At 49.6% G+C, this 17587-nt stretch overlaps 1 protein-coding gene across 1 annotated transcript in view; it reads left to right on the forward strand.

Moving 5' to 3' along the window:
• The first annotated feature begins 678 nt into the window (after positions 1-678).
• The window catches only part of TINAGL1 (tubulointerstitial nephritis antigen like 1), a 39078-nt gene continuing 22169 nt past the window's right edge, over positions 679-17587 (forward strand). Inside the window, exons 1-2 of the mRNA XM_056846959.1 lie at positions 679-997; positions 9175-9238. Of these exons, the coding sequence (XP_056702937.1) occupies positions 694-997; positions 9175-9238 (368 nt within the window). The 5' untranslated portion in view covers positions 679-693. The remainder of the gene's footprint in view (positions 998-9174; positions 9239-17587) is intronic.

Consider the following 17587-nt stretch of genomic DNA (forward strand, 5'->3'; position numbering starts at 1 on the left):
TCTGGGGGACCGAGGTTCAAATCACCACCCTGCCATGAAAATCACTGGTCACCTTTGGCCAATCATCCTCTCCCAGCCTAACCTACCTCCCAGGGGAGTTGTGAGGACAAAACGGTGGAAGAGAAGACGCTTGTAAGGCTTCCCGAGGAAGGGTGGGATCAAACCAACAGATAGGTAGAATTTTGAAGCGAAGAATTTCAATAAGATTAGAAAAATTTCTCATGGAGGGTTTGCACATCCTTGGAAATGTTGTACCGTTCCAACTAAACATTGTAGTGCTGTAGTGGTTAAAAGGAGTGGTTTGGAGTGGTGGACTCTGATCTAGAGAACTGGGTTTGAGTCCCCACTCCTCCACATAAGGGGCGGAGGCTAATCCGGTGAACTGGATTTCCTTCTCTACTCCTACACACGAAGCCAGCTGGGTGACCTTGGGCAAGATACAGCTCTGTTAGAGCTCTCTCAGCCCCACCTACCTCACAGGGTGTTCGTTGTGGGGAGGGGAAGGGAAGGTAATTGTAAGCCGGTTTGAGTCTCCCTTAAGTGGTAGAGAAAGTCGGCATATAAAAACCAACTCTTCTTCTTCTTGGGTGCCTTGGCGAACACTAGGCTGTAGGGATGTGCCACCATGTGATTGATTCCGCATCTTCCCATTTTTCTGCAGAACGTGGAGATTTCAGACGACCGAACGACAAAATGAAGGCCTTCTGGACTCTCCTGGTGGTCTCACTGCTGGCAGAGGAGACAGCCGCTGCTCACGTGTCTCGAACACGGAGAGAGCTGGCCCCGGGATTGCACGAACGGGGGATTCGAGATGCGGGGGGCTCATACTGCGAACGCCAGAATGCCTGCTGCCCCGGGAGGAACGACGCTTGCACAGTGCCATACCTTGATACCATTTGTTACTGCGACCTGTTCTGCAACCGCACAGTCTCGGACTGCTGTCCCGATTTTTGGGAATACTGCTTGGGCATTGAACCCCCATTTGTCGTGCACAAGGGTAAGGCATTGGAGGGAAGGGATGGATGTAGGGGGTGTATGCAGAGGGGTGTATGCAGAGGTTTATGAGTGGTTCAGTGGGTATTTATGTAGCTGGAGGCAATATTGTCTGATGCGTGCGTGGTAAGCCTGTAGGAGTGTGTGGCTGATTGTCGCACATGTGGTTGACATTGGGGTATGTGTTTCTTAAGTGTGCATGAGGACTGTGAATGCTCACTAGTCTTGTCTCTGCCCATCACATGTCTTTTTATCCATGTCTCATGACACCAGAATGTGGAAACACCACCAAGGAAGTTGATTGGCAGCCGAAAAAAGGGGGGTTTCTCTGCACGGCACATAATTAACTTGCGGCACTCACTGCCACAAGGTGCCGGGTGGGGGTGGCTATGGATCTGGATGGCTTTAATAAAAGATTAGAGATGTTCATGGAGGAGGAGAGGTCTGTCAGTGGATGTTAGCCCCAATCCTCCATGTTTAAAGGCAGTCTACCCCCAGGTCCCCGATGATTAAAGGGACAAACAGCAAACAATGTCCTTCATGTCAGACGAAGCGGAGGAGCTGCCTCCTGAAATAGTTCTTGTGGTCCTAGGGTTGCCAGGTCCCTCTTCGCTATCGGTGGGAGATTTTTGGGGTGGAGCCTGAGGAGGGCGGGGTTTGGGGAGGGGAGGGACTTCAATGCCATAGAGTCCAATTGCCAAAGTGTCCATTTTCTCCAGGGGAACTGATCTCTATCGGATGGAGATCAGCTGAAATAGCAGGAGATCTCCAGGTAGTACCTGGAGGTTGGCAACCCTATGTGGTCCGCTCTAGCAAAATAGTTCTTATGGGTTATAGGAGGGGTGCTTGGGTTTTCCAGGGTGAATGTGGGGAAGTATTGGTGGGCTGAATGAAGTTGTCTTTGGTTATTTGCATGCTGGAGGCCCCTACTGGGTCCCTGAACCTACCTGTGGCCTTGTCATACAGATGTGCCATTAACACCCCCCCCCATGATCCTCCGTGTCCCAGCCTGGATCGTGTCATTTCCATGGCTGCTGCTAACCCCCTTGACCCCCCCCCTTTAAGGAAAATGTGATTTTCTTGCTCACAATCAATGTCTTTCTCCTGGGCCTGTCATATGGCGGGTGGGAAGGATGCCTTCCGTCACTCTCCACTGTTTAGCTTCCCTCTGAGCTCAATATATGAACCCCGAGAAAGCCGGATCTGGAGAAGAAACAGAAACTCTCTCATCGAGGCGATCAGTTCTGTTCTGATGGTCCCGTCTTTCCAGTTGTTCATTTCTACAATGAGCAGTGCTGAATCTGTTCCAGAAGCCCAGGGGTCTGGGTGTGGTTGTGTGTATGTAAGTGCCCTCAAATCACAGTAGACCTACAATGATCCCAGCAAGGGGCTTCCAAAGCAAGTGATTAAGCAGAGGTGGTTGGCCATTGTCTTCCTCTGCAGAGTCTTCCTGTCAGATTCTAGGACTCCGTTGCCTCTCAGGGATCATCAACTTTACTCCAGACGTTAGCAGAGAGTTAAAGTAGAATTTATTTGAAAGGAAGGGTACAGTAATCTATGAAACACAACGTTACAATGGCGCAGAATCATTTGGAAGGCATTCTTATAGAGTACACAGGTTAGAATGATTACAAGTAAAAGCTTTGAAATGCAAAACATCAGAGGTTCCCCAACACCAAGAGAGAGAGAATTCACACCTTAAGATCAGAGCAGGATTACAATCAGGAAGTCACTTTGAAATGGAGATCTCTCGAGCCTTTTGGCTGTTGCCTCTTTCCTCCTTTTTCTTTCCCACGGGAAGGAGGGGTGAAACGAAAGTCATCTAGCTATCCAGGGTCCGTTTGCATGCCCTCGCTGACACTCCGCCTCCCCAAAGGCCCCCCCCCCCAGATTTCCTGGTTTGTCAGGGTAATGGCGATGGAAATCCGCTACAAGGGTTGGAGCCTGTACGTGAACAGCGGACACCCACTCATCGTGACTGGAATTTAAATGTTTCCAACGCACAAGATATTCCAGTCGTCCCCTGCGCCTCCGAGAATCGATCACCCTGGAAATTTCAAAGTGCTGTTCGCCCTGCACCATGATGGGAGTTGCCGGTTCGGGGTGCCATTCTGGTGCTTGTAGAAAGGGTTTTAGCAGACTCACGTGAAACACTGGGTGTACCCCTTGTAAGGAGTTGGGTAGCTCCAACTCCACCGTAACCTCATTGATAACTCGGGAGATAGGAAATGGGCCCACAAACCGTTGGCCCAATTTTTTACACGGGCGTAAAGACCTGAGATTCTTAGTGGAAAGATACACCTTCTCTCCGACCCTCAAGTCCCACTGAGGTGCTCTGTGTTTGTCTGCTTGTATTTTGTACCTGTCTTTAGCCTGCTCCAGGTTTTTTACAAGCCAGGGCCAAGTGTTCCTCACTGTGTGAGCCCATTTAGACACCTCGGGGGGATCGCCTTCTGGTGGGGTAGATACAGCCCCTAATGGTCCAAAATCCATCCCATAAACCGCTTTGAATGGGCTCATCCCGGTTGCAGAGTGTACCGAGTTATTGTAGGCATATTCTGCCAGTGGCAGCAGGTCAACCCAATTGTCTTGGTGATAATTAACAAAGCAACGCAAATAACATTCTATCACCGCATTGACCCTTTCGGTCTGCCCATCCGTTTGGGGGTGATAGGCAGATGACACACCCAACTGCACACCTACAAGTCCTACGAACGCTTTCCAGAACTTAGACACAAACATCGAGGCTCTGTCCGAAATTATCTTCTTCGGAAATCCGTGTAGTTTAAATATGGTATGTATGAATAAACGGGCCAGTTTGTGTGCAGATGGCATCCCCTCGCACGGCACGAGATGAACTTGCTTAGAGAAAAGATCCGTGATTACCCACAGGACAGTCTTCCCCTGACTGGACGGGAGGTCTGTTATGAAGTCCATCCCAATCACTTGCCAGGGTGCCTCGGGAGTTTCTAGAGGCTTTAGTAATCCCGGGGGCTTTCCCATCAAACGTTTACTAGTTGCGCACACAGGGCAGGATTTGATAAATACCTCGATGTCTTGGCGCATCCCAGGCCACCAAAACTGTCTTCTTATTAGGTGCAAGGATTTAGCAAACCCAAAATGTCCCCCTATAGGTGAACTGTGGCTCCGTTCCAATATTTCCCGCCTCAGCTCCCTGGGCACGTAATGTTTGTTCTTACAGATATCGTTTTTGTCCGTCCCCTGGAATGGGATAGATCCTTCCTCCCGCTCTCGCTGAAGAGCCTCCCCCCACCTCGTTTTGACTACCTCTGGGAGGCTTTCTGGAACTGCCCAGAGGCGGGGAATGGCAGCATCCGACCCCGGCAAGGGGGTGGGTACCGGCCCTTCAGCCTGGTCCCTTCGCTCTATTTGGGAGATTTCCCCCCCCTCCCCAGCGGTTGTGTTTGAGAGTTCTCCGGGGACTGCTGGGGATGAGGAGGTGGGAGCGACCACTTCACAAGGGGAACTCGAACTCGAGTCCTGTGCCGCCGCGTGGCTTTGCGCTCTGGTCAGAACTCCTGCACTATTCCCCTCTGGAGTCAAACCCAGGTGTTCCCGTGTGAAAAGAGAACCCACCGGCCGCTCAACCTGACACTCATATTGCGGCATGCGAGACAGTCCGTCTGCTAAACAGTTTTCTTTCCCAGGCATGTGTTTGATGGTAAAATTAAACTTAGAGAAAAATGTAGACCAACGCACTTGTTTGGCTGACAGCTTCCGCTGACCCAAAATCGATTCGAGGTTACGGTGATCTGTACAGACCACAAAGGGTTCGGGAGCCCCCCCCAGGAACTGTCGCCAAACCGTGAGTGCATGTTTAATCGCCATGGCCTCCTTTTCCCCAATTGGCCAGTTGAGTTCCGGGCCAGAGAACTTCTTAGAAAAATATGCGCAGGGTCTAAGTCTCCCTTGATCATCCCTCTGAAGGAGTGCGCCTCCCATCGCCTTGTCAGAGGCATCTACCTGTAAGGTGAATGGCCTGGAGCAATCTGGGTGCGCCAGAATAGGTTCCGAGGTAAAGCGCTCCTTAAGAGTTTCAAAAGCCGCCTGACACCTGGCGGTCCAAGGTACCTGGTATTGTGCAAAGGTGGCCTCTTGCCCCTTCCCTTTGGTTTTAAGCAAATCAGTAATAGGCAAAGCTATTTGAGCGAAATCCTGAATAAAACTTCTATAAAAGTTCGCAAACCCCAAAAACTGCTGAACCTGTTTGCGAGTTCTGGGAGGTTCCCATTCTAACACTGCCTGTACCTTCTCCGGATCCATGCTTAACCCTTGGGGGGATATCACATAACCCAAAAACGACAATTGGTCCTGGTTGAATGCACATTTTGATAACTTAGCATACAAATGATTGTCTCTTAGACGACTCAACACCTCCCGCACCAACTCCCTGTGCTCTGCGGGATCTTTGGAGTAAATCAATAAATCGTCGAGAAATACTATTACACCCTTAAATAGGAGATCGTGTAGAACCTCATTAATTAATTGCATGAAGCACGAGGGCCCCCCAGACAGACCAAATGGCATGACTAAAAATTCAAACAACCCATAACAACAAGAAAAGGCTGTCTTAGCTTCATCCCCCTCCTTGATCCGGACCCTGTAGTAGGCTTCCGCCAGGTCAATTTTCGAGAAAACACAACCCTCCTGTAACGCACTCAGGAGATCCGGGATTAAGGGAAGGGGGTAGGCATTAGTTTCAGTAATCGCGTTAAGCCCCCTATAGTCTACACACAGTCTGAGATCAGATGTACCTTTCTTCTTCACAAAGAAGCAGGGAGAAGAAAATGCAGCCTTGGACGGCCGTATGAAACCCCGCTTCAAGTTCTTGTCCAGAAATTCTCGCAGCACTGCTTTCTCTTGAGGACTCATGGAATAAACTCTGGCCTTGGACGGTTTAACATCCTTAATCAGTTCGATGGCACAATCCGTAGTGCGATGAGGAGGCAATAAGTCACAGTCTGTCCCCTCAAATACATCTGCGAAATCACTATACTCTGGGGGCAACGCGGGTTCCTCCAAAGCAGCGGTGCTTCCCCCTTCGCCTCCGGATAAGTCATCCCGGCTGTGTTTTTCGCACTGGGGAGCTCCAAACACCACCCGCCTTTGTTCCCAATCAATGCTCGGGTTATGCCCCGCCAACCAATTGATGCCGAGAACCACCGGGTAGGAAATCTTAGGAACTACCGTGAAGTGGATCTGTTCCCAGTGGTTTCCCACCCCCAGCCACATCTTGCGAGTGTGCAAATGAACCGGCCCTCCCCGCAGGTCACTCCCATCCATTTGATGGAAATGTAAGGGCTGATCCAGTTCTCGAGTCCCAATTTTCAGACGTTCTACCACCGCCTGATCAATTAGGGTCCGGGAGCACCCGGAGTCCAAGATAGCCACAACGGCCACCGGTTCTCCCCCTTGGGGGTTTCGTAACACAACAGGTATCAGCAATGTCTCTCCCTGATCACTCACCCTACATGGAGCCGGTTTGGTTTCTTCCGAGGGTGCCCTCCGTGCCGGTTCCCTCACAGAAGGCCGTCCTCGTTTTTTGCCGGTGAGGGGCTTCGGAGACTATCTCGGATACAACGGTTGTGAAGATCCGATGAGGTTTCAGCTTGCAAGGCCGCCGCCCCACGGCGACCGTTCATCCCCTCCGCTCTCCTGTGCTCCAGATTCCGAGGTGGTGTCGCCTCCCACTCTTGTGTCGCCCTGTTGCTCGTCCCTTCTGACGGCGTGTTGGTACATTTTGCTGCAAAATGGCCCATCTTCCCACACTGAAGGCAAGCTCCCTCCCTGAACCAACGCGCCCTGTCGAGACTGTAGACTCCTCGATGTTTTCCCTCTCGCCGGGGGCCCGCTACATTGTCCCTTCTCGCGGGCGGGATAGGGATCGTCTTCGAAGGACGATCCTTGGAGAACTGGAGAGTAAGCTTGCGATTCTCCACCAGGGCTGCCAAACTTATCCACTCCTCTACCGAGTCTGGATCTCCCAAAGTCAAACAGCCATCCAGCACTTCCCACCGCAACCCTTCGCGGAAGTGCTGGACCTTTGTGGCCTCGCTCCACTCCCGTATTTTGCACGACAAAGATAAAAAGTCCTGTGCATACTCACTTACTGAGCGGGTTCCCTGCTTCAAACGACGCATGGCAATCTTTGCCTTTTCCCCCCGGTGGGGGTCTTCGAACCGCCGTCGCAGAGCGGACAAGAACTCATCCAGGGATGCCAAAACCCTAGGCATAGTTTCTGCCGCTGTCACTGCCCATTCCACTGCCTCCTTCTCCAATAGGCTGATCACATACCTGACCCGAGCTTCTTCCGAGGCAAAGGTCTCTCCCTGGTCCTTCATGAAGCCGGAGATTTGGAGTAAGAAATGAGACAACTGTGAGCTGGATCCGTCGAAAGATACCTTCAGGTCTCTGGCCGTAAGGCGTCTGGGCGTGGGAGCCTCCCCAACAACAAGCGACCCTGTAGTCGGCCGCGAATCCGTTTGGGGTGGTCGCACGGGCTGTCCAAGCCCCCTCACTGCCCCTAGAACAGCTGCCAGATCCCGCTGCAAGGTGTCTAGCTGAGTCTGCAGGTCCCGATTCTGCAGAACGAGCATCTGATTCTGTCCGCGTATCAGAGTGGCCGCTTCTGCAGTGAGGGTAGGGGTGTGAGCGAGCGTGGGGTCCTTCCACCCTTCCCCTTCTCCATACCAAGCGGCCAGCGGTCCCCGGTAGAAGTCGCCTCCTGGTTCTGACGCTGCTCTCTGCCGCTGCCCGGCTCCCGAGAGTCGGGGGGTCCACGTCAGCCTCCCAGGGACATCGGTAGGCCCGGGTGGGCGCTGCTCCGGGGTCGCTTCTCCTTGGCCAACCTCAAGATCAGCGGGAGTCTGCCGACTTTCCTCTCCCGCGTTGAGCGGCACCGAGGGTGGTACAGACATCCTAATACTACTTCTGACCCGAAAACAAAAAAGGTTGGGATTGTAACGTACTGTCAGATTCTAGGACTCCGTTGCCTCTCAGGGATCATCAACTTTACTCCAGACGTTAGCAGAGAGTTAAAGTAGAATTTATTTGAAAGGAAGGGTACAGTAATCTATGAAACACAACGTTACAATGGCGCAGAATCATTTGGAAGGCATTCTTATAGAGTACACAGGTTAGAATGATTACAAGTAAAAGCTTTGAAATGCAAAACATCAGAGGTTCCCCAACACCAAGAGAGAGAGAATTCACACCTTAAGATCAGAGCAGGATTACAATCAGGAAGTCACTTTGAAATGGAGATCTCTCGAGCCTTTTGGCTGTTGCCTCTTTCCTCCTTTTTCTTTCCCACGGGAAGGAGGGGTGAAACGAAAGTCATCTAGCTATCCAGGGTCCGTTTGCATGCCCTCGCTGACACTTCCTTAGTGTCCCCCTTCCAAGTAACGACCCTTAGCTTCCAAGATCTGACGAGATCGGGCTATACCATGCTGCTTTCCCTAACCAGGAAAGTGGTTAGGTAGGCTATAATTCTTCAGTGGCTGGCCAGGTGTCACTTTTCTTGAACCCTGGTACGTACTGTATTCCAAAAGCAGGTAAGAGGTCTCCAGCTATCCGGAGTCAGCGTGGTGTAGTGGTGAAGAGCCATGGTTTGGAGCGGTGGACTCTGATCTGGAGAACCAGGTTTGATTCCCCACTCCTCCACATGAGCGGCGGACGCTAATCTGGTGAACCGGGTTGGTTTCCCCACTCCTCCACTTAAGGCCAGCTGGGTAACCTTGGGCGAGTCACAGCTCTCTTAGAGCTCTCAGCCCCACCCACCTCACAGGGTGTCTGTTGTGGGGAGGGAAAGGGAAGGTGATTGTAAGGCGGTTTGATTCTTCCTTAAGTGGTAGAGAAAGTCGGCATATAAAAACCAACTCCTACTACTCCTCTTTTTCTCCTCCTCTTCTCCTTCTCCTCATCTTCCTCCTCTCCTTCTCCTCCTCCTCCTCCTCTCATTGGTTCTCATAGGTAAAATGTCACTTAGCGTCAGCCTTTTGCAGGATGCTCTTCCAGCATCCTTAGCAATAAATAGGAACCAGGGAGCTTCTCCCTCATTCTTGGTGGATAAGCATCACCCTGATTTGAGCCCACTTTTAGCCACTCATGCCCAGATTCTCACTGCACCTTGTTCCTTGTTTTTTTTTTCCTTTTTCCCAGGCTGCGTCCGCAGTGGGCAAAGATTCCCAACAGGTGCAACCTACAGAGATAACTGCAACCTCTGGTAAGTGGGTTACTTCACTTTAAAGCAACTTTTGGTGAAAGTCTTATTGAGTAAACCCATTCCTTGGAATGACCCTTAGGTTAAAGCAGTTTACAAACTGGGCTGAACTATGTGATACATTGCTGACAGGTCTGCTCCGTGACTGTTTTTCTGCACCTAGAAAATGCCCCTCTCCATATACCAAAGTGTAGCTGGACATCTCTAGGGTTTCCTTTTGGACACATCTCTATGGCCAAGAGTTTTGGTGTCCTGGGCAACATGGCTGGGAACCTTCTTTAGCGCTTCCACTTTGGTACCATTAGCCATACAAACAAGATAAAGAGCAGAAAAAGTTCATTCATCTGAAAATATGAATGATTTACTGACATATTGAGAGCCAGCATGGTGTGGTGGTTAAGAGCGGTGGTTTGGAGTAGTGGACTCTGATCTGGAGAACCGGGTTTGATTCCCCACTCGTCCACATGAGCGGCGGAGGCTAATCTGGTGAACTGGGTTTGTTTCCCCACTCCTACGCATGAAGCCAGCTGCGTGACCGTGGGCTAGTCACACTCTCTCAGCCCACCTACCTCACAGGGTGTCTGTTGTGGAGAGGGGAAGGGAAGGTGATTGTAAGCCGGTTTGATTCTTCCTTAAATAGTAGAGAAAGTCGGCATATAAAAAACCCAATTCTTCTTATTCTTCATATTAAATACAGAGATGGCAAATCAGGTCTATACGTGAAGATTTACAGTAAAAGGTGTATCAATATGTCAATTACCGATTCAGGTTTATATTTAAATTGTATTTCTTTTATTGTAGCTGATTGTATTTTTAAATTTTGTTTTAAGTTGCTTTGGGTCCCATTAGACTGAGCAATGATACCCACTCAGTGGCTCGGGAGCCACAGATGGCTCTTCTGGGCACTGTTCCCCAATGTGGCACTTGTCCCGTACTTCAGGAAAGTGGGCAAGGCTCTTGCCTGGTGTGGCATGTGGATGGCAGGTGGTTCCTACCTTGAAATACTTTGAAATTCCTGGAGATTTTGGGTGGCGCCTGGGGAGGGCAGGGTTTGGGGAGGGGAGAGACCCCAACAGGGTATAAAGCCATACAGTCCACCCTCCAGAGCAACCATTTTTGCCAGGGTAATTGATCTTTGCAGTCTGGAGACCCGTTCTTATTCCAGGAGATCTCCAGGCCCCATGTTGAGGTTGGTAACCCTAGTGGAGGGCTTTGGCACATTTTCTCTGCCCCAGTCCCCATGTGGTGGCCCTCTTCCACTGTGCCAGCAGAAGGCTTATTCCAAATTTCTCATCAACATAGCAATATAATGTTATATCAATATGTCCATTCTGAAAAAGGTCCATGGTAGCGTGTGGTTAGGGTTGCCAACCTCCAGATGGTATTCAAACTAGTAATTTCAACTGTAGGTATAGTAGTAATCAAAAACACAGTTGTAGGCTATATAAATCAACCAAATTTATGTTATATTAAGGCATATAACACGTGGTATGAAAGAAAAAATAGAAAACAGTTTCTGTTATATGTACATTATTGTTTTCATAATGTAAGGTAAAAGGTAAAGGTCCCCTGTGCAAGCACCGGGTCATTCCTGACCCATGGGGTGACGTCACATCCCGACGTTTCCAAGGCAGACTTTGTTTGCGGGGTGGTTTTGCTGTTGCCTTACCCAGTCATCTTTCCCTTTACCCCCAGCAAGCTGGGTACTCATTTTACCGACTTCGGAAGGATGGAAGGCTGAGTCAACGTTGCGCCGGCTACCTTAAACCGACCTCTGTCGGGATCGAACTCAGGTCGTGAGCAGAGCTTTTGACTGCAGTACTGCAGCTTAACACTCTGCACCACGGGGCTCCTGTTCATAATGTAACACAGGTACAAATCAACAGGGAATATACTGCAAAGTAGGCGTCAACAGAAATAAATATGGCAATTTATCTTCTTCTTGTAATTAAGTATTATAGACTACTAAACGGATATCAGCCTATAATACCTAATTACAAGAAGAAGATAAATTGCCATATTTATTTCTGTTGATGCCTGCTTTGCAGTATATTCACTGTTGATTTGTACCTGTGTTACATTATGAAAACAATAATGTACATATAACAGAAACTGTTTTCTATTTTTTCTTTCATACCACGTGTTATATGCCTTAATATAACATAAATTTGGTTGATTTATATAGCCTACAACTGTGTTTTTGATTACAACCTCCAGGTGGTGGCTGGAGATCTCCTGCTATTACAACTGATCTCCAGCTGATAATGATCAGTTCCCCTGGAGAAAATGGCCGCTTTGGCAATTGGACTCTATGACATTGAAGTCCCTCCCCAAACTCAGCCCTCCTCAGGCTCTGCCCCAAAAACCTTCTGCTGGTGGTGAAGAGGGACCTGTCAACCCCACATGGGGTTGAGGGAAATGACCACCACAGAAGACTGGGGCAGGGGAAATGTTGCTTATGTAGGCAGGGACCAGGAAAGGGCGGGACTTTTCCATCCACATGGCAGCCACACCAGCTCTGCTGCGGCTTTCCCAAAAAGATCATAGAATCATAGAATCATAGAGTTGAAAGGGACCACCAGGGTCATCTAGTCCAACCCCCTGCACAATGCAGGAAATTCACAACTACCTCCACTCCCAGTGACCCTCACTACATGCCCAGAAGATGACCAAGATGTGGTCCCTCTCATCATCTGCTTAAGGCTATAGAATCAGCATTGCTGACAGATGGCCATCTAACCTCATAAAGTAGTAAAGCAGGTTTGGGAAAGAGTGCAGCAAAGCCTAGGAAAAGCTGGGAGGTGCACGGAAGCATCACAGTGCTAAGAAGATGCAGGGGAAAACCTCACTTCCCATCAACTCTGCCAGGCAAACAACTAGTATGGAAACCACCCTAGTCTCCTGACTGCACATCCTGTAAAAAAAAAAAAACACCCTCCACCAAATTTTTTTCAAAGAAGGAAAATGCAGGCTGGATTGAACAGCAAGGACAGAAAGCGAAAGGGTGCCTGAAGGCCAGACACACCTTCTGGTCCCTCTCCAAGCTCCATGGAGGACTCCAACCCCAACGTGTGTGTTATTGGCTACTTGTGCAAGGGAGGCACAGCATCTCCATCCAGGCAAGAGCCAAGGTCAGGCTATTCCCAGGTGTGGCGTAGGATCACAACTTTACAAGAAACCTTGTCAGTTTGCAAGCTTCATAAATAGGGTTTTCTGCTAAAGTTGACATAAGAGGGGACACACCCACGCCGAGACTTGTGAAGATGCAAACTTGATTTGCAGGGCGGATACTTGCAAAAGGAAGCAGTTTCAGGTCTGAGCCCCTTCCTTCCCCTTTTCCCTCTCCTTATCTGGCCCATTTGGTCACTGATTCTCTCCCCCCCCCCCTTCCCACATGCACACACAGAGCACATTGAACTTTGAAATCTTGTAGAAGAAATTGAGGCTGGGCTGAATTCCTGCCCGGAAGGATTTCGCGACTAGGGTGTTCTGCCAACCTCTTGTAATGGTGTGTGTGTGTGTGTGTGTGTGTGTGTGTGTGTGTGTGTGTGTTTATGGCTCGAGGGCAGAGGGAGGCCTTAAGAAAAGGAATCTGGGATGCAGAGGAATTTGACCTCTGCCTTTTCCCACTGCCTCATAGCTCCTGCCTGGTCTGGAGCGTGGGAGGAGAGACCCCACAGCTGGGTGAAAAAGAGATTCAGGGGAAAGAATCCACCTCCTTATGTCAGAACAGCCAGGCTTCAGGACAAGGACATTTGTGAGTGAGGACGGTGGAGTGGAAGAGTACTGTGTAGGGTTGCCACCCAGCGGGGACTGAGACGTAGGGGCACTGGAGAGTAGATGGCATGACATCATGGGGGGACGGGACACTCAGAAGTGATGTCGTGCCACTCTGGGATTCAGTGGAAGCACTATATGAATTCACAAAATTTGGATCAAGATAATTTAGAATACAGTTACAAACTAGCTGTTTTTGCCCATATCTGTTGAGTTGGGTCCAGACTACACTTGTCACAAGAGTCTCACAACCACAATCTCTTTCTGTATTGATAAAGCTCTTCAATAGCCCCACAAATCGCTGGAGGGAGGAAGGTTTCGCCATTTCCCTGACTTCAATAGTCCCCCTCTTCTGAAGCAGTGGGAAGAAAAATGGTGGCATTTAGGGGGTGACTGACACAAATGTACCGTGTGTTTCCCCCCCCCTCTTGCTTGTCCCCCCCTCTCCTTTCTTGGGGTGGAGAATGATTGCAAATTTCTTGGTCTGGGAAGTCTTGAATCAAACTGGTGGAAGGTTTGGGGTCTGTGACATGGTGGGGCTCAACGTTTCGTATGCCATTACATCACTTCCAGGGAAAACCTGGAAGCGATGGAGGGTAGCTCTAGGAATTGCCTCCACATGTAACAGTGCTGTTTTTAAATAAATGTTTCTCTTGATACCATTTGGAGCCATTGGCAATGGCATGATATCAGTTCTGGGAAAATCCTAGAAGTGATGTTACGCCTCTCTAGGAATTGCTGGAAAACTCTTGGTTTCCCCCAGAAGTGACATCACAACATAGGCCCAGTGGCCCTTTTTAAAATATTAATTTTCTCCTGTTGCCACCCAGAGCTTGAGACTGACAACCCGAAGCCAGATCCTAATGAAGTCTCTGCAGCAATGCCCCAGAGCATGGCTTAGACCCAGCAAGTGGTAGAGCAGGACCCAGTGGAGATGTGAGTCACCTGGCATGCCATGAATGGCTGGGAGTGTGCTAAGCCCTGGTGTGCCTGGTGCCCTCCTCATTGTCAGGGACGGCTTGTCTGCTAGGCAAACCTAGGCAATTATCTAGGGCACCAGAGCTGGAGGGCCACCAAAGAGTTAGAGGGCCACAGGCAGCTCCAGGGGGCCATGGTGTGGGACAGAGAAGAAGCCAAACAAGTGTTTGGCCTTCCCACTCAGAAGTAAGACCCGCTAGGTTCAATGCCTCCACAGGCAATCACTTTGGTGACTTGGAGGAGGTGGTGACTTGGAGCAGAAGCCCTATTGTGGTAATGGTGGGGTCATCGCCAGCAAAGCTCTGGCATTTGGGCAAAACTCTATGGTTTAACCAGATTTAACCGTAGAGTTTTGCCCAAATGCCAGATTGTCCCTGGCATCCCCCAATGACACTCTGGCGCCACTTCCAGGCACATGGGGAATTAAGTCAGAGTGTTGGGATGCTGTTGATATGCACCCCCTAGTTTCTGACAATTTTTTGTCCCCGCTGGGGAGCTAAGCAGTGGCAGGGAAGTGCCCTCTGGCAGCGGGGGATTCCCCAGTGTCCCCACCAACAATGGGGCGGGGGGTTGATAAGCCTTCTTGGAGCCCCAGGACTGGCTGCATTTGTGCAGGCAAACCTTTTTGTCACAGTGTCTGAATGCAGCTAACCACTGGCAACTGAGAATGCAGGGAGGGGAATAGGATTCCCCCCCCCCCGAAAAGTAGCAAAGTAGGAAAGAAGGGAAAATCTGCAGCAAGCAGCTGTTTCGTCATTCCTTTGTCCCACATCCTCCCGGTAGGAGAAGAGTTAAAGTACAGCTCCCCCTCCAGTCTACTGTTTGCTGCTCAGCAGGTCCTGGAGGAGCACCAGCTAACTCAAGAAGGCCGCCGGGCAGATCCGTAAAAGGAGAAGCCGTTTCGTTTCTGCCTTTGGGATGGGAAAGGAGGGGGCTTATTTAATTTTTGGGTTTTTTTTTAAGTGACTTTCAGCTGGTAGAAATGCCAAGCATTGTATGATGTGTAGCTAATATTGGGCCTGGCATCATGTCAGGGAGCCAGAAGATTCCTGAATGTTCAGTGAAAGGGACTGTGGTCATTTTCTAGCATTACTATTAGTAGGGTTACCAGCTCTGGGTTGGGAAATACCTGGAGATTTTTTTGGGGAGGGTAGAGCTGTAGGGGGGAAATAAATCCAGTGCCTTATGTGGGGCACTATCCCAGCACTCACTTGTTGCGGGATATACCACCTGTGTAAATCAGCAGAGTTAAAAACAGCCAAAAAGCTATGTGGAAGAATATTAACAGCGCACGTATTGTAATGCTAATTCACTCTAATTAGCATAACCTATAGATATTGGCCGAAGGCATCACTTAGTGAGTGCCTGATCTTGTGAGTTCGGTAGCCAGAAACCACATTCCTGAAGATGAACGTAATTCAGAGCTCTCTACTGGTGAGAGGACGTACCAGGCACAGAGAGCATGATTTGTTGGTTCATGGCTCCCGGATGCCAACTTCCCAAAGCTTCCATGTGTGCGCGTATGAATACATAGTGTTCTAAACCAGCCCTTATATCTGGGCATTACAATAGCAGGAGATCTCCAGACGCCGCCTGAAAGTTGGCAGCCGTGAGCATTAGCCTTCAAATCGGGCAATGGCATCCCTCTGTCATGAAGCTGCCCAAGCAAAGGGGGAACATGCAAGAAAGAGCTCCATAAAGATCTCTGCTTTCAAACCACCTTGTCATTTTTTAAGCCCATTCTATTCTACAAAGGGTCAAACTATATCTGACAAGGGAATTCTACAACATAAAAGGCAAACGGTATGGGGGAGGCATACTGGGGGAGGCAGTATGGCCAACCTCCAGGTGGGGCCTGGAGTTCTCACAGGATTATAACGTATCTCCAGGAGCAGCACACGCTCAGCCTCACCTACCTTACAGGGTCTTCACACAGTGCGTGGTTAAACTGGGGAACTCCCTGCCCCAGGATGCGGTGATGGCGCTGCCAACTTGGAAGGCTTTAAGAGGGGAGTGGACAGGTTCATGGAGGAGAGGGCTATCCATGGCTACTAGTCAAAATGGATATTAGTCATTCTCTAAAGTATCAAAGGAGCGTGCCTATGATATCAGGTGTTGTGGAACACAGGCAGGATGCTGCTGCTGCAGTCGTCTTGTTTGGGGGCTTCCTAGAGGCACCTGGTTGGCCACTGTGTGAACAGACTGCTGGACTTGATGGGCCTTGGTCTGATGCAGCACGGCTTTTCTTATGTTCTAGAGATAAGATCCTTTTTTTGCTGTCTTCTGGGCAGGGGATAGGGGTCACTGGGGTGTGCGTGTGTGGGAGGTAGTTGTGAATGTCCTGCATTGTGGTCCCTTCCAACTCTATGTTTCTATGATTCTAACTCTTGAGGGAGGGAACTTTGACTTTTCCCCCAGGGAAGGCTTCCCGGCCCTGAAACTAGCAGAAATTGAGTTAATCGTGTAAAACCATAAAAACTGCAGCATCGAGTATGCAAGCCTGCTCTGTTTGCATAATTTATACAAATGTACGCATAGTCTAGATTTCCTCTGAGAGCCAAGTACACAAAGAGGGGCCAGTATCTTTCTCCCTGCATGTGAAGATAGGCAGCTTGTGGGAGGGATGGGAATTTTGGGAGTAGAAACTGCTGGCAGGGGAAAAGGATATGCACCCGCTCCCCCATTCTCTCTTCTTCTGTTTTCACACAGGATTGTCTTAGTTGTACTGCAAAAGGTCTGGCTGCCTTGGTTGCCAATTTCATTGCTATGATTTAAGCTAACTTGTCCCCTGACACGGGACCCAGGCCTAGTCAAAGGTACTTGATGGGTCTCAATGGGATGGGATCTCCCCCCAAGCCTTGGAATGTCGCATCCATCAAAAATAAAAGCCAGGGAGGCAGTCACAGGTGCATTTGGGCACAAGCTACTTCTGTATGGATGTTTTTCTCTGCCTTTGCTTCCAGACTGGAGTGCCATTCTTTGGAAAATTCACACAATGTTATACCCTAATCATTCAATTGCTGGGGGTTAACTGCCCTTTCTCAAGGGGAGCGGCCATGGCCCAGTGGTAGAGCATCTGCTTGGCATGCAGAAGGTCCCAGGTTCAATTCCAGCATCTCCAGTTAAAGGGACTAAGCATGTAGGTGATGTGAAAGACCTCCGCCTGAGACCCTGGGGAGCCGCTGCCGGTCTGAGTAGACAATACTGACTTTGATGGGCCAAGGGTCTGATTCAGGATAAGGCAGCTTCATGTATTCATGTGTTCAAACCTGCTTTATTATGATCTTTATGGAAAGTACAGAATCCACATGCGTTAGCATGCTGCCTGGACAGGAAAGTTTACATTTTCTAAGGTCCTGCCTTAGAGTTGCCATCTCCAGGTTGGGAAATTCTTGGAGATTTGTGGGGTGGAGCCTGGAGAGGATAGAGTTTGGGGGAAGACAAAGCACCTTAGCAGGATATAATGTCATAGATTCCACCATCCAAAGCTGGCATTTCCTCCAGGGGAACTGATCACTATCATCTGGAGATCAGTTGTAATTCTGTGAGATTTCCAGACCCCACCTGCAGGCTGGCAACCCTATCCCACCTACATCA

The sequence above is a fragment of the Euleptes europaea genome, chromosome 3 (genome assembly GCF_029931775.1).
Source record: "Euleptes europaea isolate rEulEur1 chromosome 3, rEulEur1.hap1, whole genome shotgun sequence".
Lineage (NCBI taxonomy): Eukaryota > Metazoa > Chordata > Lepidosauria > Squamata > Sphaerodactylidae > Euleptes > Euleptes europaea.